General features: G+C 40.0%; 1 protein-coding gene across 1 annotated transcript; it reads left to right on the top strand.

Moving 5' to 3' along the window:
- The first annotated feature begins 1,490 nt into the window (after nucleotides 1–1,490).
- LOC141791221 (neuronal acetylcholine receptor subunit alpha-10-like) lies at nucleotides 1,491–25,264 on the top strand. Its single transcript, XM_074671491.1, has 6 exons — nucleotides 1,491–1,628; nucleotides 18,177–18,322; nucleotides 18,401–18,555; nucleotides 18,634–18,880; nucleotides 18,958–19,243; nucleotides 22,154–25,264. Exons 1-6 carry the CDS (start codon nucleotides 1,571–1,573, stop codon nucleotides 22,882–22,884), a joined length of 1,623 nt encoding a protein of 540 aa, XP_074527592.1. The 5' UTR covers nucleotides 1,491–1,570; the 3' UTR covers nucleotides 22,885–25,264.
- The last annotated feature ends 133 nt before the right edge of the window (nucleotides 25,265–25,397 follow it).

Genomic DNA, 25,397 nt, shown 5'->3' with positions numbered 1-25,397 from the left:
TCCATGTCGTCACTTCTTAGCTCACACCTGAGAACCAGTACACCGTCCTCACCTCCTTCTCCTCACCTTGTGGGAAGACATCAGGCCTTACACCAGTTAGCACTGACATGCTACAGGCTGCTAACAGCTGAGTTCACATGTAAACAATGCAGCCATGGTTACATGTAGGATCTCCAGACAAACACAGGAGAAAAAGTAATAAAAATATTGCTGAAGCCACAAATAGTTTGGTGTCCATGACCAACAAATGAGCCATACAAAGTAATGATCCACTCCAAATACAAAGATTACGAAAAAAGAGACAAAAAATTACAGGAAACGGACAAAGAAGAGAGAGCTGCTGCAAAAGCCAGCTTTAGCCAACAGGGCGGCGCCTAGCAACAGTAAGTAATAAATTACAATAATAATTACAATTCTATGGCTGTCAGATATACTTTGAATGTTACTACAGTCTAAATTGCATCTTGTGTTAATATCACTATTTCCAACAAATAACATATGGTTAATAAGTGGTCAATATTGTACAATGAAAGAATTACTGGGGAAAAAAAAAAAAAAAAAACAGAAATCTCATCAAGTGTTTTTGTCTTATTTTCAGACCTAAAATGAGCCACATTCACCTGACCCGTCCAGAAAAATGTACTATTTCAAGTTATTATGAAGACAAAAATGAGGTCTGAATTGCTTGGAACAAGTAAAAAAAATCTACCAATGGAACATTGGACATTATTCTGGTTTTAAGCACATTTTTCTTGTTCCATTGGCAGATTTCTTGTTACTTGTTACAAGCAGACCCCCTTCTGTCTTTAAGTCACTTAAAACAAGATATTTTTCTGGACTGACCAGTTGAATGTGGCTCATACCAAGTATAACAATACGTTTTTTTACTTAAAATAAGATGAAAACACTTGATAAGATTTCAGTTTTTGCAGAGTATATATCACAATAAATACAGCTAAACGTGGCAAGATGTCATAAATTATAATACAATGCGATGAGCAAAAATATGCTAAACACAGTTAAGTGATCTGGGAAGATAAAATATATTATTATTTTAACACTTATTTGGGTGTTAATGGAGATGTTTGTGAAGAAAGAAGGAACAGCTTTCAGACAACATGTCAGGCTTCAGAGACATGCTTTTTTTACCCATATTCTTTTGTACATTACACCTCTTTAACCTCCTTAATGTGTGTTTTTCTGACCAGTCTTCATATTTGTACAGGTCTGTAGGTTTACAGTGGGATTCTCACATGGGTATAGCGCCTAAACCGCAGGAAAAGGATCATGACTGGTCACTGGTCTGCAGCCTGTGTGGTTGTGGCACTAATGACCCCTCATACATCAAAGACCACCGCACTACAGCAAACACCGGCAGCTGCTCTCTCCCTCTCTGTGAGTGTCTGTGTGTGTGTGTGTGTGTGTGTGTGTGTGTGTGTGTCCCTCTCTCTCTCTGCCTCTCTCAGTGTGTGTGTTTGCTCCGCTCCGCTCGGTGCTCAGAAGCTGATCTGTCATCACAGTATTGAAATCGATTGTTGTGTATCGGATCAATAACAGTTATCGGAGCGGGATGAAGCTCCTCTGCAGCGGATCGATCCCGTACCCCCTGCTGCTCTTCTGCCTTCCAGGTGAGAACATTTTCTTCTTCTTCACTTTTCGTAGTTTACAGGTTAAAAAAGGAACATGTTGATTTAGACTCAGCATCAGAAGTTAAAAACAGACGGCTGGGAGTGTGCGCATTTTGTTGTGTTTTTACGAAATTATTTAATCTTTGAACCATAGAGGTGATTTCACATCCTTACCAATGTTTTCAAATAATCAATTCAGAGTTAAAAGGCTGTAGTCTTTGCACAGATGACCTCAAACTCAGGTTAAACTGTTGAATAACTGACACCTGTCACTGAGGATTAAAGCTATCGATCTGTTTGGTGGTGTAGACATTTAAGACAGTTTTGGATTTCACTCCATGGAAGTCTAAACTGATCTTAAATTTAATCTATATCACTCCCAAGAAGGTGAAGGGAAGGTTCATGTTTCTGAGAGAGAAATTTCTCAACATCCACAGGACAAAGAACAGGTATCTAGTGAGCAATAAGCCTCAGGTGGATACGGGTTTAAATCATTTACTGTATGCCTTTATTTTTATTTTTTTTTACGTGTAATTGCATTGGATCTTGTGCAACACATCTATGCTCTCTTGGTCCCTCAGCGTTAATAAACTGTAACTGGAGAGTATTGCTAAATTGTGCAAAAAAAAACTGCAGGACACAGAAAACGTTGCTTTAAAAGAGTCAGTCTTTGTTGGTTTGTTGATTTTATGTCTACAGTGTTTCCACCATAACTTAGTTCATTTAAGAAACTAAACAGAGCTCGAGGGAGTGTTTTCTTTTTGCTAACAGTCATCTGTGTGTAATGCTCTTTGCTTATTGATGAATAGAAACAGCATATCAGCGATACATTAGAAGAGTCGAGGGTGAATCGTCAATCTAAGATATGATAAACTCTCAGATGTTGTGGATTTAAGAATATTTTGCAACCCAGAGAACAATATCTGATTGCTAAATGAATAAATTCAAAGACATGAGATGTTTTGAAAAAAAAAAATGTAGACATAGCTTTAACAAAAACTAGACTAAAGAAGACTGACAGTGACTGAAATGAGATAATACAGGGCTCAAATGTGACTCACACTAGGTGACAAAGGGGAAAAAGAAGACTTTATGTTACTAAAACTAGATTGTTTTAGCTAAAAACCAATAAAATGCGAATTAAACTAGACTACACAAGGCTAAAAAGATGAAAATGTGATTTACACCAGACTTTGATGGCCAAAAAGAGATTGAAACATGACAAAAACTAGATTATAAAGAGCTAAAAGGACTGAAATGTCACTATATATAAATGTTTTTTTTTCCCACTGAGACAAAGACTAATCTAAGCTTCCTCCCAAAGTACACACTATCATATCCCTACAGTATAAACTAGTTGTCTTGTATCCCAGCCTCTAAAATAAGAATATAACCCAGTCTGCTCCCTCCTGAATGACAGCAAAAGTGACATGTTTATGTTGCTGACTCAACAAGAAAACTGTAAATATTATTTTTTGATGTTTGAAGATACTTATTAACCTTTTTCGCAGTTGTCTGACATTTAATAAAACTAAGAAAATGAATCCCAATCAATTTAACAGCTAAACTTGATGATTTCACCTTTAATTGTTCATTAATCCCAGTTTTCAAAAGTTGCAGAGTATTTCTGTTTTCTGTCCTTATTTGTAATTTGTTTTTAAATCCAGCCTTTATCTGTTTCCTTCATGCGTTCAGCCTATTTTTGTATTTATTGAGCAGTGTTGAGAGCGGAGGTGTCCAGGATTCAGTGTGTGTCTGAGTGATAAGACCAGGAAGACAAAACAGGACTTAACAGCCATGAGGGAGAGGTCAAAGGTCGCTCAGTGAAATTAAAGCTGCGTTACGACTGTGATGGAATTACCTGAGCGATAATAAGGTGGCTATTTAAATAAAGTGCTCTTTGCAGGAGAATAAAAGCTGTTTTTCAGGAGTGAAATAATGAGCCAGTGAAGCTCCCACGCTGAAGGGTTTAATGTATATGTGAAGGTTTGGATAGAAAAATTACAGTTATAATCAGCACTTATCTTAATTGTTATAATCATCTCTAAATGCTGGGTCAAAACATCAAGAGGGAATAAATACTCCACCAGTTTTCAGTGTGTTTTTAAAAGTAAAGGTTGGCATTGTAGTTACCCAGGTGTGTGAAAGGGCAGACAATCTGCAATGGCCCAAATGGTTTTCAAGAGGAGAAACAAGCTCTGAATGAAAATGATTCATTTCTAGAGAAACACACATGAGTCAAAACAATGGAAACACACTGGGGATGTAAATTCGTACTGTAAACAAAAAAACATGTATTGGCACACTTGAAATACACATAAATCATAATGATCTGCAAGAAACTGTGCTTCAAATTAAGACTCGGGTTTAGCTGCCGTGTTTAATTTGGGCTTCTTATGTTCTTAAGGTGCACTGTTTTTGCATTTGAAGTTCATTTCTCCATATAAAGATGCAGTTTCAGATTGTTTTTCCAATGTCAACCATCAGACCTAATACACATGATGATAAATGTAATACTACATACATTCATTCACTGATAAACGTGTAAAAATGCTCTTACTCTGTGGGTAAAATAAGTGCGTATGCAAACTCACCTCACCCTCAGATTCATGACACATGTATACCACCTTGCGTACATCAGTGAACCAGTTGGTGGGAGTGGCCTACGATTTCATTTACATCAAAATATGACACTTTTATGTTGATTAAATTTTAATCCTAATATGTAAATTGTCATATTCTTAGTTGTAAAGTAAGTGTTTATTTTAGGATTCAATATTTTAGGTTAAGGTTGAGACTGAGACTGACTGGCGACCAGTCCAGGGTGTACCCCGCTTTCCGCCCAAGACAGCTGGGAAAGACTTTGACACAAGGGATGGGTACCTTTCACATTTAAAACGATACGGTACCGATGCCTGATACCTGGCAATCAGTACCAATACTCAACGGTACCAATTTCCTGTACTTTTTTTGTGTTTCTGTGGTAAAAAATATCAATTTGTTTAGTAATGACGTATAAAAAAATTTCAGTTTAACATACTTATTCTTCAATATATAACCTTGTAATGCTGTGTTCATATCCAGCATGAAAAATCACCAAATGTTCCACTCTCTCATAGTTGCAAGGATGCATTCAGGTACCTAAACATGGTACCGTTTGTTTTTACATGAACCAGTACCTGGTACTCTTGTCAGAATTCGGTCAGTTCCTTTAAAAGTACCTGAATGGATGAATGAATGTTTTAAGTATGATAAGAGTGAAAAGGCGTTGTTATGGTTTTCTAATACATTTAGTTAATTCACAGTTTCTATTTCTGAATTCTATTGAAGGCTTTTTTCTTGCATCTACTTAAAAAATTATGAGTATACATTAGGGATGGGTACTTTTTTAGATACCGACTAAATTCTATTAAAAGTACGGAGTACCGATTCATGTACAACAAAAAGGTACCATGTTAGGGTACTTGTGACTGTAAGAGAGTGGAAGAGTAGGCATTTTTCCATGCTGGACATGAACACAGCATTGTAAGATTATTTATTCAAGAATACATATGTTAAATTGAAAAAAAACCTTTATATTTATATTAAAAAATTTGGTATTTTTTACCACATAAACACAAAAAAGTACCAAAAATTGGTACCGTTGAGTACCGGTACTGATTGCCAGGTACTGGGTATCAATACTGTATCATTTCATATGTGAAAGGTACCCATCCCTAGTTCACATTTTCTGAGGAAGTTGGTTGTCATCATTTGTGTGTACCCATGGTCTAAGGAAGTTATATTTTTGTTCGCAGTGCAAGAACAAATTAAAGTAAGTTGTGATCACTATTCCGGTCAGATTTAAGCCACAGTCTGGATATGGGAGTAGGGTGTTTTTGACACACTTCTTAAAGAGGTCAATGTCCAATGTTATGGTAGCATTGTTTCTTCAACTTGTTTATCCACATGAGACACATATAAATAGACAACTTACTTCATTTGTGTGTTCGAACCGTGATGAGTAGTGGTAAAAACCGTGTGCTCCTCCCTTTGCCCAAAACACTACTTCACCTGTGCCCTTCTTGTAGTATTCGCCCACCAGTTTACCTAAGTGTCCCCTGTGGTGATTGTGTACGTGACTAGAAAACAAAAACAAAAAACAGCCAAAGTTAAATAGCTCATACAAGTACACTGACAAATCCCAGATTTGTGTTTCAAACATCTGTACACACTCATATTATTGTGTATGGACTCACTGTTAGTAAATGAGGCCCAATGATCTTCACAGCTTTAGTCACTGAGACTTTGTCCATTTATAATACAGTCTATGCTGAGGATGTGTATTTGCACACCTGTACTTCACAGCAGGTGTATCTCCAGTCTTATGCTTTCTGAATGTTCATGCACACTGTTGTTTCAAGGCAAGATAATTACCACCACTGTGACTCTGTGCGCTGCACTTTGCAGACAAGGCAGAACGGTGGGGCAAAGTTGCTCCACCTCTGATCCTTCCTCAGAGGTCATACCAGAGGTAAAATGGAGACGTGTGAAAGTACATGTGTGTGGCTTGCTCCTGATGTGTGTTCACATGCTGTGTCTGTCATGAACAGACAGACTGATAAGCATCGATGTTGGTGAGGATTAAGTCCGTCAATCACGCTGTCCACACAGACAGGAGGAGGTCAAGGAGCAGAAATAATCCAAACACACTTTAGATACAAGCTGGATCACACACATCATACACTATCTCCCACTACAAACACTGTGAAGCAGAGGTGGTTTCAGGTTTTAACTTCTGATTTACAGTCGTGGATTTTGTGCACATTAACTTCCCTCTTAAGGCAGCTGAGGTGGCTCTTCTTTTTCTGGGCAACATGATCTCAGCAGAGTGGTAGTCAAATCTTCAAATCAGAGTTACATCTTGTGTCCTCAGTGTTCAAGTCTGAATTTGGAAGGACTGTGTGAAACTTTATGGATATATACAGAAAAAAAACTTTATTTTCTTAATGTTTGTGTTGTTGCAAAGTCATGCATCTTTGGTCACATGACATCCGTTATGTGATGATGCCTGGGAATCTTGTACTTTGGCTCCATCACACACGAGACGATGAAACCCCTTATCATCCACAACAGAAAGTGATTGGTCATCAAGAGCAATGCGCTGGATAAGAGCTCCTGTGATTTTGACTGTCAGTGGATTGGCTTTTGACAATATCACTCTTTTCTCCGGTGGTTGCAGCAGAGTCAGCTGTTTCCTGCAGCTAGCTGTAGAAAACTCCTCCACTCCAGCGTGTTATTGAATTGCTGGTGTTGAAGGAGCTTTTTTCTGCTCTTCTCTTGGGGATTTTGCAGTGCACAGTAGCTTCAGCTAGATTTTCTTTTGTCATCTTCTTTTATACTAAAGCAGGAGTCTGCAACCTTTACTTTCCAAAGAGCCGTTTTGCCTCAGCTCGCCTCAATGAAAGTCACTCAGGAGCCACAAAATCCACTTTATCTTCAAATTCAGACCAAAAGGTGTATAATCTCGTGAATAATTATCTAAATTAGAAGCTTTTGTGTGTGTGTTTTGTGATTTCTTAGTATTTTTTTTTATAAATTTGCAAATTTAAGAAAAAAAAACGTTGTAATGTCATAGATTTAAAAAATTTGCAAAATTTATGAAGTTTAAATAAATTGAAAAAAAATGAAAAATTTGAAAAATAAAAAAGGAATTAAAAAATTGAAAAATTTTGATATTTCAAAACTTTTGCTGAAATTTGCAAAAAAAAACAAACAAACAAAAAAAAACACTAAATAATGCAATTTCAAAAATGTTGCTTGACTTCCGAAAAATGGAAAAACTTTCTAAAATTTCCAAAAAAGGGAGATTTTTATAAAGCATTCAAAAATTTGCTTAATCTTTTGGATTTTTTTTCTTAATTTGCAAAAATGTCAGAAAATTGAAATAAAAATAAATCCAAAAAAATTAAAAGCTTTATTTCAAGAGGCAATGTATTTTTGTTAAAAAATGTTGTATCATGATTTTACTTAGTTGCTGTGTAGATATCATTAATACCATCTGTAAGGAAAAAAAAAAACAAAAAAAAAACCCTGTTATTTTTATAATACTTGTCCTGTACTCGTCCTCACCTCCTTCTCCTCACCTTGTGGGAAGACATCAGGCCTTACACCAGTTAGCATAGACATGCTACAGGCTGCTACCAGCTGATTTCACATGTAAACAATGCAGCCATGGTTACATGTAGGATCTCCAGACAAACACAGGAGAAAAAGTAGAAAAAATATCACTGAAGACACAAAAAGTTTGGTGTCCATGACCAATAAATGAGCTGTACAAAGTAATGATCCACTCCAAATACAAAGATTACAAAAAAAGAGACGAAAAAAATTACAAGAAAGGGACAAAGAAGAGAGAGCTGCTGCAAAAGGCAGCCATAGCCAACAGGGCGGCGGCTAGCAACCAATTTAGTGTTGAGACAGTGCATTGAAAACATCAGATCAGTCTATGTTTTTCTCTCACCTGAAGATAAAAAAGGGAATCATAAAAGCAGATCATCAAACCATCTCTCTCCTTCTCTCTCTGTAAATGTCAGCCCTGCCTGAATGTGTTTATAATCTCTGTTGATCTAAATCCTGCAGGGAGACATGCTCTGTGACTCTTGGTGTGAATTTATTCCCACTTTTTGCCGCTTAAATGTTTTTCAGGATGATTTTTTTATCAAACTTGTGCTTTAAGGACTGACAGCATCATTTACATTAAAGGCCAATGAAAAAATGGTTATATCAGGCTGCTAAGAAACCATCCACCTGTTCTGCGATGTTTATACGGTAGCAGTGGATGAACAAACTGGTTGCATTTGCATTCTTGTAACTGGTGGTTCAGGAAAGAGAGGTTTTTGTGCACAAAATTTGTTTTGACCAGTGGTTTTGTTGCTGAAAATCTTGACAAATGGAGGATAATGTTCTCACCGGGAAATAGGCAGGCACAACTAGCATGAAGCTACATTTCATGACAGAAACTATCCAGCTGTGACAAAAGATTTCAATGTGTCTGAATAATTTCTCGCAGGGGATTAAAAACCATAGGTCAGGATGATAAATACACACGTTGCGCTCAGCTCATATTGACTTAACATGCCATCATCTGCTCTTTGCACTTAGCCATGATGCACACAACTCCGACCATCTGTGCATCCTCAATGTATGGCCTCACTTGTTACCATGACTGTAGTGAGGAGGAGGAGGAGGGAGATAGGGGATGATTAAAATGATGACGATAAATATGTGCTGCATTATACTGTATACTCGTGTGTGTGTGTGTGTGTGTGTGTGTGTGTGTGTGTGTGTGTGTGTGTGTGCATGTGTGTGTGTGTGCATGTGTGTGTGTGTACGTGTGTGTGCGTGTGTGTGTGTGTGTGTGTTTGTGCCAGCTGGCCTGCTACCAGAGCTGTTAGCGCTAACACTTCACCTCCTCTGAGAGTCGATGCTGCTGCTGCCTCACAAACTGCTGACTCGTCTGATCATCGAGCCGTGAAGACTCCTGAACAAAGAGCAGAGACAATGAGAGGCAGAGCTGCAGGTCGGGGTACAGAGAGACTCCAGCAGCTAGAAAATCAACACAGGAGTCCAAGTTTATGGATCTGTGTAGGCAGACTAAATGATCTTTCCTGTGTGGTATTGAGGTTGTCCGCCTCAGCCTATGAGTGTTGCAGCTCCAGTCTTTAGGTAATTACAGTATTTTTCACCTTGAGCCAAAATAATCAATGTTTTGATTTTTTGATTCACTGGTTGAATAATTTTTGGCGCTTTCTTAGTGGGTGGTTCGGTCTGCATCTTGGAAACAAGCTTCAAAGTCATCAATGAACTTTCCTAAATCTCAGATTCTTTGTGTCAAAAAAGTTTTATAGATCAAGACAGGATAAGGAGTCTGAGCTCATCTGAACCCAGCACATGTAGAGACCTTTTCAGTATTTAGTACATTACAGTGGTAAGAATAAACTTCCTCTAACAGACAGAAACCTCAAGCAGAACCAGGTTCATGTTAGACAGACATCTGCTGAGACCATGTTGGGGTTTCAGAGAGGGAGAGGGAGTTTGTCTTTCACAACACTTGGTGACACACAGTGGAGTGTTAAAGGGTCACTGAGGAGCATCAGGAGGTGTTTTAGGTGGGTTAGTTGGTTATGTTCCTGCAGGGGAGGTGTAATTGAGAAGGTTTAAAGAATTTTTTGGGTCCCTTTAACAAGGGTCTTGACATCAGTAGCTGCGTTTTGACGACCAAAGTGTACCCATGGTCCAACCATGAGGCTTAGAACTTGGGTAGATTATGCAAAACAGAACAGTGATGTTCGGAAAAAAGTACAGGTAATTAAAAAAAACAAAAAAAACACCACCAGACCAGTAGAGGGCAGTGAGATGACAACGGATGGCATTCAGCAAAAATGGCACCATGGCTGTTTCCCAAACCGCATACTACACTAGCAGTGCCTACTATTTTGGTTCGTATTCAGTATGTAGTAGGTAGTATGCAAAAAATCCCCGGATGTTCTACTGATCCAAGGAAATTTCTCAGTATGCAACAGACCAGTCTACCTAGCATACAGTTTCCCACAATGCACAGCACTAACACTGTTTGTCTATGCGGGTGGCAGGTTTTGGTCAATTACCACCATCTGGAATAAGTCAGAATTACAACTACAATACAACAACACTTACTTCAGACGGTCCATATTTTGTTTTCCATCAGCTATAAAAATCCCTGCCAGATTTATTTTCAGTAAACAATATAACTTTTGGTGTAAGATTAAAATTCAAATACGATGATTCTGCTGGGGCTGCACGGTGGTGCAACGGTTAGCGCTGCAGCCTCACAGCAAGAAGGTCACCGGTTCAAATCCCCACCTCGGCCGGTGGGTCTTTCTGTGTGGAGTTTGCATGTTCTCCCCATGCATGCGTGGGTTCTCTCCGGGTACTCCGGCTTCCTCCCACAGTCCAAAAACATGCTTACCAGGTTAATTGGTCACACCAAATTGTCCCTAGGTGTGAGTGTGTGCGTGCATGGTTGTCTGTCTATGTGTCAGCCCTGCGATTGACTGGCGACCAGTCCAGGGTGTACCCCGCCTCTCGCCCAATGATTGCTGGGATAGGCTCCAGCCACCCGCGACCCTAAACAGGATAAGCGGTATAGAAAATGGATGGATGGATGGATGATTCTGCTGTGATATGATTAACAAAATAACTTAAATGCCAAGATCTACCCAAAGTTTGTGTTGAACATTGAAAGGCAATATAAAATCCATCACCTGTAGCTCCATTTTGTGAAACTGAAGACTGGAGTAGTATACTAGAAAACAAACTACATTCACATATAGTATGTAGTAGGCAGTTTGGAAAACAGCCCATATCTAGAGCCAAAGCTTTGGCACGAACAGCTTCAACAAGTGAAACACTGGATCGCTCCCCCGTCTAAAGCTTGAAAACAGCAGAAATCAACCAGTGTTCCAGCCTAGAGACAACCCTTTGATTGAGGACTTTGAGTTGGATGCACCCTCCTCAAACATCATCAGACCATCATTTAATACTTATCTGATGAGGAGATGATGTAAACTGAATATCCACTGACACATTCAGCTGAAAGTCTCCAGTTTACCAGGTCGCTCTTTAAACTGAAACACCAGGAGCTGACAGAAACACATTTACACTATCAGGCTCAAAGTTGACCATTGTTTAGTAGTAATTAGCAAAGTCAATCACAGCGGGGTGTCATCTTGTTGTGAAATGCAGCTAATGAAAAAAATAATTCTGAGTGATTGGTGAGAGTTCAGGTGGTGTTTCGAAGGTTGTTGTCAGAAGTTGTTGAGGAGGTTCCAGTAATAAATGAGAAGGTATAAATGTTATTCAGGAGGTTTAAGAAGTCTCAAAACGTTCTGGATGTTGCTGAGGAGGCTCTTTGAGAGCATCATGTAGTTTTCAGTGCCAAGCTTTCACGTCAAGGATTCACATTTTGTATTATCCTTGGGTTTCCACTGATGGGATCTTACTACTCTTATTCAGATGCAAATGAACACCATTCAAGGCCTCTGTCTGCTTTTAGAGACCGTGCTGCAGGTGATTGTTGTTGTGGATACAGGGAGAGTGGGCGGTCCTGGAACACAGGACCAATGTTGAAAAATACCACCCAGACCACCTCAGGCTGTGGACTGATCAGATCTGGAGTTAAGGGGTGTTACTTGCTGTAAAATGCCGGATGTTTAAAAGGTCTCAGGTGGTCCGTTGCTCAGATTGTCACTTGGAAAGCTGCAGATTGTTTCTGTAGCCACTCAGGTTGGAGGTTTCAGAGGATCAAGTTGTCATCCCAGAGGATGTGGGGGACATTTTTTGGTTGAGGAGATATAAGAGTTATAAATGAGGTTTAGAACTCTTGAAAGGTTTCTGTAGACATCCAGAGACTTTGAGAAATCCCCCAGGAAGTCCATAGGGTCCCTCTTATAGACATGTAGCTGAATGTTTGAATCAAGTATCTGGTTTTAGCCAGCTTTGAAGGAAATGCTCTTCTTCTTCTTCTTCCTTGAGGAGACATTAAAGAGATATCCTCCATCATCAAAACACCAAATAAGGAAATAACCTTTGGGGTAAAATGGCGATCATCTTTCCATAAGAGATCCACGTGGACTCAACCATCGATAAAGATCACTAAAGTCATTCTTTACGGCCCACTAAAACACTTTTACTCTCATTTGTCATCTCTGTGTATAAATAATGTCATTTTTAATGGATGAAGGAGATGTTGCAGAAGCTTTGACTGGAATGAAGGTGTTGATGGAAAAAGGCAAAATGTTCTGCTAGAGGAGCAAATATTGATTACATAATGTTAAAAACAAGGTGCTAAAACTGAATGTTTACACCAGCATGACTTAAGAGAGTGTACTATATTGTGAGTCAGTCACAAAGACATTATTGGCTGCCCTATCCATCAAAAATGATGTGCCCAGTTTGACTTTTGTGGTGCTTGTTGGGCATTTTTAATCTTGTGTCGAAATCTGTCTCTTTCAGATGGAAATAATCTCAATTTGATTCTCAAATAGCAGGAAATCTCACCATCACTGTCTCTTTTTAACCAGTTTTTATGTTCATCAGACAGATTCACAGCTCCTCCTCTACATTCCCATTTTAGTACAAACAGTGTTAACGCTCAAACCCTCTGCGTGTCTCGACCGTCAGGCTGGAATTCACTAATTTATTATTTTCTTCATGTCTGAAGGTCGCACAACAGACCACTCTTCCTTTTTTGTGCAAAGCATGTTGTTGCACCTCTGCCTTCTTTCCTGTGAGTGATTAGGACGGTGTATTTTTATCTTTAGTGTCCCCTCCTGCTGGATAGACCTTTGGTGTTGTTGCTTTAAGAGCAGCTAGCATGTTTCTGCTGTAGATGCAGGTGGGATCAGAATAAATCTTGGGGCTCTTTAAGGAATAGATACAGAAAAATGTTCTTTACTTTCTGTATCTTTTCTTGATAAATCACAGGAATCGGTCAAATGAATGAATCCTCGTGGAGAAGTTCAGCTCTGTGGCTGCAGTTTCTTATTTCTTTTACTCTTTGTCTTGGGGGGATGTTTGCTCTGCAGTGTGTCTGCAGCAGAGCAACATTACTGCTGCTGTAGGTGCAGTATCAGAGGTATTCTAACATTTTATGGTCTTGTTGCAATGTTTTACTCTTTAGCTTCTTTCTTGCTGCATCACTAGAAAGTTAACCAACAGATCAGTGATTAGTACAAACCTTAAAACAGTCTCTCCTGAACAGATCTGTCCTATCAGAAACAGGCAGGGTTAGTGCACATGGACACAAATGCTTGTGGATCGTTTCTTCAGGGATTCAACAGGGAGGCGTCTTGGAGCAGTTGATGGGTTGGCAAACAGATCATGTCTGATTTTATTCAGGATAATAAACTTCCAGGTTCCCCTCACAGAGATGATAACTGGAGGGTTGCCCAAGAGTGTTTTTGGCCGCCTGAGACAGTTTTTATTTTTATCTATATGAGATCAAAGCCACAATCAATGATTTGGATCTCTGGTGCCAAAGACGACTGAGAGGCTTAAGGTTTGTCCATTCAATTTTCACGTTTTAAGTAACTTTTCATTTAACCTTTATTTAACCAGGTAAAAAGACCCATTGAGATCAAGACCTCTTTCACAAGGGTGACCTGGCCATAGTGAGCATCATAGTGAGCAAAGACAACAGCAAGAAAGAACAACAAAATTCAAAAATAATGAGATAAGAACAATTCGAAAAACGTAAATGCAGGAGATATTTTGACAGTTAGAGTTAAATCATGATAACATAGTTCTTGGACAGTTTGGTCAACAGTCTGTAGATCAAAAATACGCACGTATGGACACTATACCCTCATTTCTTTTGGTATGAACATTGAAAGTGACAGAAATGGTTATAAACGTTTCTAGCCAGCAACTTAGAGTCTTGAAATATGAAGCACATGAAGGTGACTTTGGCACACTGTTAATGGTGAAAACAGTGAAAGCATTAGGTCCATTGGACAGTCAGTAAATTGACTGAGAAAAGTAACCAGCCAGATTATTTACCTTTAAGCATCTAGTAGATCGTGACTGAAGCAAAAAAATGAAGAAGAAGGACCCGAATGGGAAACAATTAGAAATAAACATGAAACCAAAGTCAGATTAACACTTCCTTGGAAAACAAAGCTACTGGAAAAAGTCAACATTGGAGCATAGACATGATGAGGAATTGATGCAACAAACTAACACACACACAAGGAAACACAGAGACTTTGGCCATGTCCACATGTAGCTGGGTATCTGGGAAACCACATATTTATTTTTATATCTTTACCCATGTCATCTCCACGAAACTCATGCCAAAGTGAAGACCTTGAAAAGGTCCGGTTTCACGGTTTCGGTTCTCAAACGTCACCGCTGAATGACGGGGGCTCATTCTGATTGGTTGGCACAGGTTTACATCTGGAAAACACTGCCAAATATGGGTTTGGCATACCTAGAGCAACACTTATTGGCGGATTTGCCTGCTGTGTGTGGCCAAAAGTAATTTTAAAAATGAATGGGGGGGGGGGTATTCATTCAGTATACAGGTAAAACTGATGAGCGACAATCAGACAGGAGTGAAACACAAGGGCAGGAAGTAAAACTAAACTAGAAACACACAAGGAGTACAGGAAATGCAAGTGAAAACACAGAATCCAACACAAGATATTGATCAGTACAAAATCTTAAAACATAAACAAAGCCAAACTGCAGCTAATGGTCTCAAAATGCAAAGTTGACAAAGAAGTTCTAAAAACTGTAGTTCCTGAAGTGTCCACTTGAGGGTGGTGCTGTACGCACGAAAACCACATTAACGCCCATCCAAACCAGCCGATCTTGTTGAGGATTTCCCTAATACAAACACAGATGTATGAATGACGAGACGACAGAATCAGCTTGGCGGCCTTTGCAGGATTATTACAAGTTCAGTTCACAACTCAGCTGCACATCTCTTGACAGACTGACGGACTTCCCACGACTACTCTCTCGTGATTTCTGTAGACTTTCAGTAATGTCGCTGTGCTTTGTTTGGGCCAGCTCATCACTTTTGTGTTGAACTGTGGCCAAACTCTGAGTGATCACCCCTCACCACTAAAATGAAACTTCCTGTGAAGATGCTTTTCAAGCTGGAAAATCAACTCTTGGCCTTCCCCAAACATTTTCAGCTCAGGTTGCCCTGCGTATGTGGTCCCAAAAAACCTGACACTTATGAACTGTCAAGAATATCATCTCAGGACAAACTGGTTCCTGTCAGCTTGGTCTTTTGCCACAACAATGTTGACAGCACAACTAAACCAGCCTAGTTCAAAGAGTATTTCTTGTCTGATTCATTTCTCTATCAGCTCACATTTTCTTTTATTACTCATCAGATTTGAAGATGTGAGGATTATGAGTCTTGCATAATTAGGGGCACTTTGGCTCTTAGTGTGGAGGCTGCAGGCCGGCCTCTTTGCATCATGAATCACCAACGACCACCAACAACTGGCTGCAAAAGCCTTTTACAGAAACCAATAGCTGACACCAACGCTCAACACGTTGGTTTCTGTAGAAGGGTCCATTTCTATTATATAGCCCATTATCTTTTTTTAAATGGAATCAGCTTTTTGAGTCAGCCTCAAGTGGACGCTCCAGGAACTGCAGCTTTATTTACATCTGCTCTGACCTTACAATGATTTTAACACCAGAATTTTGCAAAATCTTGAATGAACTGTACTACATTGAAACAAAACTAAACCACACAAGTGCCCTGCAGCATCCTCAGACCAAATAACACATCCCAGCCATCAAATGATGGAAAACAAAGCTTTTAACCGTAGGCCCTCCAGGATGTATTTGGCTCTAAACCTCATTCCACAGCTGTCTGAAGAAGACTGACTGCAGCTAATAGAGAAGTCTTTGTCCTAAAAGGATTTTATAAACTATTTACACAAGTCAAGTGTCGGCTGTTCAGGGCCTTTTTCTTACTTATATGGTTACAGGAGTTGGGATTCAGGTTTGTCTGCATCTATCACCTGGTTTGTAAGATAAATGTTAAGCTTTGATGTCTTCCTGGTTCATCTGTTACGTGAATAAAGTCAGCCTTTCAGCTCTTTTATCATGCGTCTGATTCAATACGATTTCTTTAAAGTTGCTGAACTTCACCAGCACCTTTGTCCTCATAAATCTAACCGTTGTCCAAAGTCAAACAGAAACACTTGAGTGTGTTTGTTTGAGGATGATTTCTTTAGGCTGACATTGGTTTATTTGAAGAGTTATTGTGTAAAAATCAAGGTTTTGTAGGTTTCTCTGATTGTTAAAGGTTTCTCAGTCTTCAAGTTGAGGTAAATGTTGCTGTTAGACACGAGTCCCTTAATGTCCACTGGGGATCTAGTCCAGTTGAGGTACCTTTCGAACTTCCAAGATTTTGTTTTCTTTAAGGTTTTATAAATATCCATACATTTAACAAAGACATGTTTTCTTCATGTCAGGCTATTCTTGGATGAATTTCCTTTTTTCTTTTGCTAAAAGTCCCTGAATTGTAACTGTTGGAGTATGTTTTATTGGTTTCCAAGTTTTGGTCAGTGAATTTAATTTTGATCTGTGACTGAGGATGTTTTCAAACTAGAAAAAAATGAAATCTTGTCAAGTGTTTTTGTCTTATTTTCACAAGAAAATTTCTTTTTTAGACTTAAAATAAGCCAGATTCACCTGACCAGTCCCGACAAATGTCTTGTTTCAAGTTATTTAAAGACAAAAATGAGGTCTGAGTTGCTTGTAACAAGTAAAAAAAACAAAATCTGCCAATGGAACAAGAGAAAAGTTGCTTGTGTTAAGACATTGTTTTAGTTCCAAGCCAATTTTGTGCAAAATTTTCTTTTTCCATTGGTGGATATTTTTTTTACTTGTTACAAACAATCCAGACCTCATTTTCATCTTTAAATAACTTAAAACAAAACATTTTATGGCCTGACCAGTTCAGTGTGGCTAATATCGAGTATAACAAGACATTTTTTACTTAAAATGACAAAAACACTTAATAAGATTTCATTTTTTTGCAGTGTAGTACACTGCAAAAAAATGAAATCTGACTCACCAACCATGACTCAAATCTTTCTAAAAGCATTTGTCTAATTCCTGGTCAAAATAATTCTTTATGATCAAAAGAAACAACAGTGACCTGGAAAGATGAGATTCTAACCTTATTGTAAGACATTTAAGCCGAAAAATATCAGTCAATGCCACCAGTGAGATCCAGAAGAGAGTTGTCAAGAAAATTTGTCCTATCTGCTGATTTTTGATTTTGCTTGAATCTCTTGAAATTAATCTTCTTTAAAGATTTGTCAGATGAAAGTGCTTTGTATTGAATGTGATGACATAATTTGACCAGCAATGAGGCAAATAACAGAGCTGATTGAGTCATTAAACAGTTTATTTATGTCTCTCTAGAGTTATTGTTCATTTAAGTATTGACACTGAAGTGAAATGTTCGGATAATAAAAACGTGGCTCAGCCCAGAGTACAGTGCCACCATCATTTACATTAGAGGGATTTATCTTGTGTCGTTCTTCAGACGTTTTCTGATTAGCGTGCAGAGCCTGAGGTGATCTCCGGGTTAATTGAACGGGGAAATGTGGTTTGCATGTGTGTATGTGTGTGTTACTGTGACATAGACTAAAGACTTCACTGATGGAGATACAAGACCTTATAGGTTTAAAAAGAAATCACAGCAGCGAAAAAGACTCAGTCTGCCACCGTCAAAATAATTTGCAAAATAACCAAAACACACAATTAATTGATCTCATAATGGTGTACAATTTTGAGTTGTAACAATAGTGTTTGCTTTGTTGAAATGGTGTCATATATGTTCTTGGACTTGACAAGGCCTAGTAATGAGAGTCTGAATGGTGAGTCCTCTGGGGAGCATGAGTGGGATTGGAAACTAGTTATATGAAATAGCTCTTGGATGGATGTACCAAATCTGTCTCAGTAAAGCCATATCTCTCTTTGTTTCAGTTTGCTTCGCCGCTCATGGTCGCTACGCCCAGAAGCTGCTGACTGACTTGTTCTCTAACTACACCAACGCTCTGCGGCCGGTGGAAGACACCGACCACATCATCAACGTCACTCTGCAGATCACTCTCTCCCAGATTATTGACATGGTAACCCCTTTAAACAAAGATAAATACACTGCTTATAAGTCCATACCCAAGCTGATTTTCCTATTCGTTTATATCCAGGATGAGCGGAACCAGATCCTCACCACCTACCTGTGGATCCGCCAGGTTTGGATGGACGCCTTCCTCACCTGGAAAAAGGAGGACTATGACGGTCTGGACACCATCCGCATCCCCAGCAGCTATGTGTGGAGACCAGACATAGTCCTGTATAACAGGTTTGTTTGGCAGAGTAGTGGTAGGAAATCTTTTCTCTCTCATCTTTGGTATCACTGTCTGTACTTTCTCTACCACAGCGCGGACGATGAGTTCTCCAGCTCCATGGAGACCAATGTGGTTCTCCGTTACGATGGGCAGGTGATGTGGGACCAGCCGGCCATCACTAAAAGCTCCTGCTCCGTTGATGTCGCCTTCTTCCCCTTCGACCTGCAGCAGTGTCACCTAACTTTTGGCTCCTGGACTCACAACGGAAATCAGATGGACTTATCCAACGCCTTAGACAGCGCTGACTTGTCCGACTTTGTTGCAAATGTGGAATGGGAGGTGAGTGGTTGTCTTGACTTTCCATAGATGTGTGATACTAACAAAAGATACTCTCATTAAATCTCTCTTTCCAACAGGTTTTGGGCATGCCAGCAAAGAAGAACGTAATTCTGTACGGTTGCTGTTCCGACCCGTATCCAGACATCACCTTCAGCCTCCACCTGAAGAGACGTGCCTCCTTCTACATCTTTAACCTCCTCATCCCCTGCATGATGATCTCGTTCCTGGCTCCGCTTGGCTTCTACTTGCCGGCTGACTCTGGGGAAAAAGTGTCTCTAGGGGTTACGGTGCTGTTGGCCCTCACTGTGTTTCAGCTGCTGGTGGCAGAGAGCATGCCGCCCTCTGAGAGCGTCCCATTGATTGGTGAGGAGATGAAGGATTCCTAGATTTTCATGTTTTGCTTTTCTGTATGAGGAAATAAGACTGGGCTGATGTCTTTGGTACCGTTTACACAACAACAGTTTTAGGGTGAAACGCAAACGTTTTGTTGCGTTTCAGCCTTGTGTTTACACGGAAACGGTGTACGACCTAAAACACAAACTTTTGAAAACAGCCTCCAGAGTGGGATTTTTCTGAAACGCTCCCGACAGCGTTGCCGTGTAAACAGTAAGCTGGCTTTTTTCAGTGGAAACTCTGATGTCACACTCCACTTCACGCAAGCGCATAAAACAGTTCAACTGTACCATTGTTACGATTGTCACCGACTACTATGTTGTGCCTGTGCTGCTCAATCTGCTGTATCTGCTGACTGTCTTTCAACAAAATGTGCATTTTTTGCTCCACTTTTGCACTTAGTATTCCCCAATACACCAGATGATCAGCCCAGCTCTACTTTGGTGGAGATCTCCCAAAAGCGACTTCTGGACAAAACAGTTACAGCACCAACTATAGGCCTGGCATGCTTACTACAGCGTTTTTAGTCCCCCAGTGTTTCCGTGTAAACCCTTTTTTTTTTTACTGCGTTTCAGCGTTTTCAGATGAAACGTCTTGTAAACAAGACGGGTTAGTAAATTATGTTCTTACAGCACTAATCACTTCTTTTGTTGTTGGCTGGACACCTGCTGAAATAGTCGCCAAGCATCCCAATTTTTCCAACTCAATGCAGAGGATGTAAGAGCATGAAAACAGATCAGACGCAGAACTGTGAATATTAAATGAATATAGAAATTGCTGTGGTCCATTTTATTGTAGTACAGCAGCGGAAAGTTGCAAGCCAAGCTAATCCGTGTGTGTGTATGTGTAACTAATAATCTGAGCAGGCAGTAGAGATTTGAGAGCAGCATTTTTAGCCCTGCAGTAAACAGTGTTTATATTTTAATGGCTGTAATGAGGAGGAGGCCAGCAGAGGTTAAAATACAGCAATTAGAAATCAATGATCACTCAGCAGTTTGTTCACATAGACGGTTCACTCCAGCTGAGATCTGAGAGTGAGTGTGGTCTGCTTTAAGAATTTTGAAGGGATCACCTGAATAGTTTTATTTATTGATGCCGTTTTTACACTTTAAATGCACCTAAAATGTACACAAGAAAAGATTTGATTAATTCCCAGTGGCACAAGTTTGTACAGATGCTTGTGACTTCAGAAGATGAACAATCATGTAGGGCGAGCAACATCAGCTGTTGTTCTGGCACCTGATGTGTTTTTATACTTCTCAGTTTACTCCATTTACTGGTTATAGCAACTGCATCAGAAGCAGTTCAACCTGAAATCATACATAAAAACCATAAATATACAATCCCAGATGGGGGGAGGCTGTTGAGAGGAGTGAAAAGTTGTGTTGACACACGATCATTGGGAAAGGCAAAACATGAGCTAGATTTAGCCCAAAATTGTCTTACAAGGGAGGGCTGAAAAGTTCGTAGCCTGACTAGGGAGGAGTTATCCCGTAGCGATGAAACTTGGCATGCTTATGGCAACACGGTCAATGTTTTCTTAGGTTGTTGCTGTGGCAGGATGTCCGGACCTTGGGTCAGCTTCAAGGCTCTCCCTACCTCTCTTGAAATCAGCTGCCTACTTTTTCACAGTTGAAAAAGCTGGAGTATCATCTCCTAAAGTAGCTACCATGTCAGCGTGAATGTCTTTTGGGGTAAACCCCTTTTTCTGCAAATATTTGATAACTCCACAGGGCCAAATTGTATCCATATTCACAAAATGTCTCTGGTTCTACTTTTCAAAGTCCTCAAACACTACATCAGCGTCAGTTAGTCTGAAAATATGTTATGACTTTGATGCATGCCAAGTTTCATCACCATAGCCTAACTCCTTCCTAGTCAGGCTACGAACTTTCCGACCCTCCTTCGTATGTAATTGAGAGACTATGAGGCAATAGGAGTGTTTTGTGCCCCCGCACAAGCGTGATCGATTCTATCCACTGCAGTTGCTTGATTTTCTTACTTATAAGTGTTTTTTTAACCAGATAGCCCAGGCACTTTGAGGCCCCGTTTACACGACGCCGAAAACGGTCGATTCCGCAAACATTTCGTTGCGTTTTGGCCTTCCGTTTAGACGAGACCACGTTGCGTTTTCAGTGAAAACGCAAACTTTTGAAAACGCTCCCCAGAGTGGAAAGATCTGAATCCGCTCCTCCATCCAGCTTCGTGTAAACACAGAGCGGAGCGTCTCAGGGTGAAACGCTGACGTCACCGCATGCACACTCGCAGTTTTAGGTGAAGGCTCCGCGCTCAGCCACATTTCCAGTTGAGCCAGTAGGTGGCGGTAATGCGCGTTATGGTTGGATTGCCGACCGTCTCACACAACAAAACGGCAGAAAAAGAAAGAACAGAAGAGGAGACTTCTCCTCCTGGAGTCGTATGAACGTCGTTTTCACGCCGTCCTCATGTAAACACGGGTGGCTTTTGAAAACGCAAAGGAAGAATCGTTGCGGGAGTCTCCGTGTAAACAGGGCCAAAGTTCCTGATAAAACATTCCCAAGAACTGTATCGTTCCTGAGGCCCATTGTATGATTGCAGACACCAGGGTAGATTATGTAAATCAGGGCAGTGATGTACAAAGAATGAAAAAAAAAAAAAGTGAATTGCAACAAACTGCCACACCAGTAGAGGGCAGCAAGACAAGGACAAAGGCCATACAGCAAAAATGATACTATATTTCAGAAAAAAAAGTCTGGAAATGTTTGGCTGTTTGAGCTAATAATTAAACAGTTGATTGAAGCACTGCCTGACACCACAAAGCTATAAATTTACCTTTAGTCTCAGAGCTTTACGTGGATGCTGATCTCTTTATAATGATGATAAATTTGCCTTTTCTCACAGGGAAGTATTACATCGCCACAATGACGATGGTCACTGCATCAACAGCCCTGACTATCTTCATCATGAACATTCACCACTGCGGCGCCGAGGCCCGCCCTGTCCCAGAGTGGGCCGAGCGCTTCATCCTCAACTACCTGGCTCGCATCTGCTTCGTCTACGAGGTCGGAGAGAACTGCCTCAGCGGGACGTCGTCTAAAAAACAACCTCAGTCCAAGGAAGACTCTGACGCCCCTTCAGCCAACGGCAATAACGCCAAGGGGACAAACTGGGACGTGAATGGACAGGCTTGGGGGGGCAAGGTGGAGGAGGAGAAACCGGGGCGGGATCCCAACAACCAGGTGGACTGGAAGGAGGATCTATTTGTGAACATTGACCACTCTGAGGAGGAGGGAGCTGCAGGAGGACGTAAAGGAGAGAGGGAGGAGTCAGACAGTGCCTGCGGAGGAGAAGGGGAGGACGTTGAGGAGAAGAAAGGTGTCGGAGGTGAAGGAGGAGGAGGATCCAGGGGGTGCAGGAGGGAGATCATAGTGAGAACCCAGTGTGTGTGCCAGCATCAGGGGCTGCGCAGGAACGTTCAGTACATTGCCAACTCGTACCAGGACCAAAGAGCCGCACAGCTACGCATCGGGGAGTGGAGGAAGGTCGCCAAAGTCATGGATCGCTTCTTCATGTGGCTTTTCTTCATCATGGTCTTCCTCATGAGCATCCTTATCCTGGGTAAAGCCATCTGAGAGAGGGGAGGGTCGGTCCAGCAATGAAATGGTTTCTTGAATGTCCTTTAAAGAGAAGTCCACAATTTAGCGTCACATATTTTGTTGATGGATTTATTCTAAAAGTTTTGGAACTGCTTCAGCTCACAGCCAGGGAACAATCTGTGACAGCTGAAACATATTCTCATCAAAGTGTGTCCACATAACAAGCTTGTTTTTGCTGCTTGGGCTTCAACGACACAGTAAGGAGCAGATCTATTGTGCCAAAAACTTGGAGAATCAAAAGCCTGACAGTTTTAATACTCTAAGCCATAGATTTTGGGGCAGGATAGACAAAAAAATGAGAAGCTGTGAGAGGTGTGTTTGTTATCTACTCTATCTCTGTCACAGGCTTGAAAAACAAAGTAAAGTAACTTTTCTGGTTTGCTTTTCAAAACAAAAGCCCAATCTGTTTTTGTCACACAATGCTTTTGTTTTAAAGTTTTTACCAACACCTTATTTGTCATGTAATTTGTGTATTGGACCTTATGTTAAACTCTAATGGGACTTACTTGGCTTTTGGGGCCAGTTTCAAGTGGACACTTATGTAACTGCAGCTTTTTTAGTTCTTGCATCCTTTTAAGTCATTTAAAATAATGTTTTTCATACTCATGGAGTTACAATCTGAGCCCATCAGGGACAAAAACTAGAATGTTCAGTGGACACACTTTGATCTAGTCTCTTTCTCTGCTGGTTATAACAAACTATGGGAGCAGTTCCAACACTTTTTGTCCCTTCATTCAATTGGACATTTAGATTTATCAAAAACCAAACCCAAGGTTATCAGTAATAGAAAACTACACCTCAAGATAAAAAAGAGGCAATGAGTGTGATACTGGGCTTTATTTCTCTGACTTCTGTGTGTCTGTAATGATCAAAATATATTTGTTTACACAAAGGAATGAGCGACCTAGCTGCCGCAGTGTGTCACAGTTTTAAAACATTATGCTTGCTGCACTTTTTTATACATATATTTTTGTTTTACTGTGTGACTGTTTCCATTTTTAACCAAAACGCATGAGAGTTTTTTTTATTATTATTATTTTGTTTTATGTACCACATATTGCAGATATGTAATACACACTGAAACCACTACATCCTTTCATGTTTGAGCAAAGTGTATAAATTGTAAAAATGTAAACTATTTCTGTGTATCCTCAAGTATTCAAACTGAAGATAAATCTGACACATGATGTTGACTTCATATGAACTCAATGTTAATCACAAAAAATACAATCCATGTGTTGTGAATTACATTTTTTTTTGTACAAATATTTAGTTAAAAAAGGAAATGTTGTGTCATTATATTGCAGAAGGGAGCTAGCACCCTCTGCTGTTTTGAACTGGTATTACAGCCCCCCATTACTCACACAGACTTGAACCACTTAAGCTGTTCATCCTGACTTGTTCACACAAGAATTACAAAAACTGCTTGAGGAAATTGAACCATGAGAAGAGACAAATGTCTTTAAAAGTTTGTGGAGGGTTTAAAGAAGTAACCAAGAAAAGGAAGATTTTGAAGCGGCACACTCTGAGCTGAACTCCCTGCTCAGATCCTGTGCTTAAATGTTAATACCTTGGTCATGGTTATCCAAAAACACCATGTAGTTAGGAAAAGTTGGAGTTAAGTTGTACAAAAGAAGTAAAAGTGAGATGCTTGTTGTTTTTCTTCATTTAAAGGCCCTGTGAGGACTTTCTCTTCACAAAGACAGAAATTCCTTTTGACCATACTGCGATGGTAGGCAAAATGAAAAGAGAAATCTGTCCTTATCTTAAAGAAAAGGATTTATAGGATTCATTTTGTTTTAACGATGGACACTGGCGCTGGACTGTCAAAAAGAAAAAGGACGTCAGAGCAGAAGAAGCCAAACTGGAATGTGATAGAGCACGGGCTAAAACACAGGTTGAGGTGTTTGTGATAATGTTGTAAAGTGCAAGATAAAGTTGTCTTGAAAACAGAAAAATAATATTAAAAGAAGATCTGTCCTCCAAAACAAGTGCAAGCCTTAGCAAGAGTCATATCTCTATGATAGTGGGTGATGGTGTTCATGGGAAATGGAGTCTTTATTCCAGAAAACTCTACTGATTCTGGCCACAGGTGTCACTGTAAACAACACCAAACAACTCGCCCTCACAGCACATTTAAGCTCAACATAGTGATTTAAAGTGAGAAGATTTTGTTCACCTGTCTTGTGTGTGTGTTTCGATGGTTGTTTGACACCTCTCGATCCTCATGAAAGGTATTTACACAAGCCTGTCAGCCAAGCCATCATTTACAGTCTGAGTTGGACACGTCATGTGTAACGCATCTTTTTTGAGTGTTCTCAGACTTCACGATGTAGAAACGAGAAAAAAGCCAAACCCATCACTGTTGCTACATGTTTTACATCTTGTGTGTGTGGTGTTGACATCGTTCTACTGATGCACTGAAACATAACACACTGTTAATGCCATAAGATTCAATAAAGGTTTGTTATTAAAACAGCTCCGTATAC

Source organism: Halichoeres trimaculatus, unplaced genomic scaffold (assembly GCF_033239565.1).
Source record: "Halichoeres trimaculatus isolate MK-OKI-2021-1 unplaced genomic scaffold, fHalTri1.1 fHalTri1_scaffold_6, whole genome shotgun sequence".
NCBI lineage: Eukaryota > Metazoa > Chordata > Actinopteri > Labriformes > Labridae > Halichoeres > Halichoeres trimaculatus.
Note: the sequence above shows the minus strand (reverse complement) of the source record. Positions and strands in the feature narration are given on the sequence as shown.

Excerpts from the sequence above, each read along its gene's own strand:
- LOC141791221 (XM_074671491.1), top strand. The coding sequence starts at position 1,571 with ATGAAGCTCCTCTGCAGCGGATCGATCCCGTACCCCCTGCTGCTCTTC. Across the intron at positions 18,323-18,400 it reads TCTCCCAGATTATTGACATG|GATGAGCGGAACCAGATCCT; the intron begins GTAACCCCTTTA and ends GTTTATATCCAG. Across the intron at positions 18,556-18,633 it reads GACATAGTCCTGTATAACAG|CGCGGACGATGAGTTCTCCA; the intron begins GTTTGTTTGGCA and ends TCTCTACCACAG.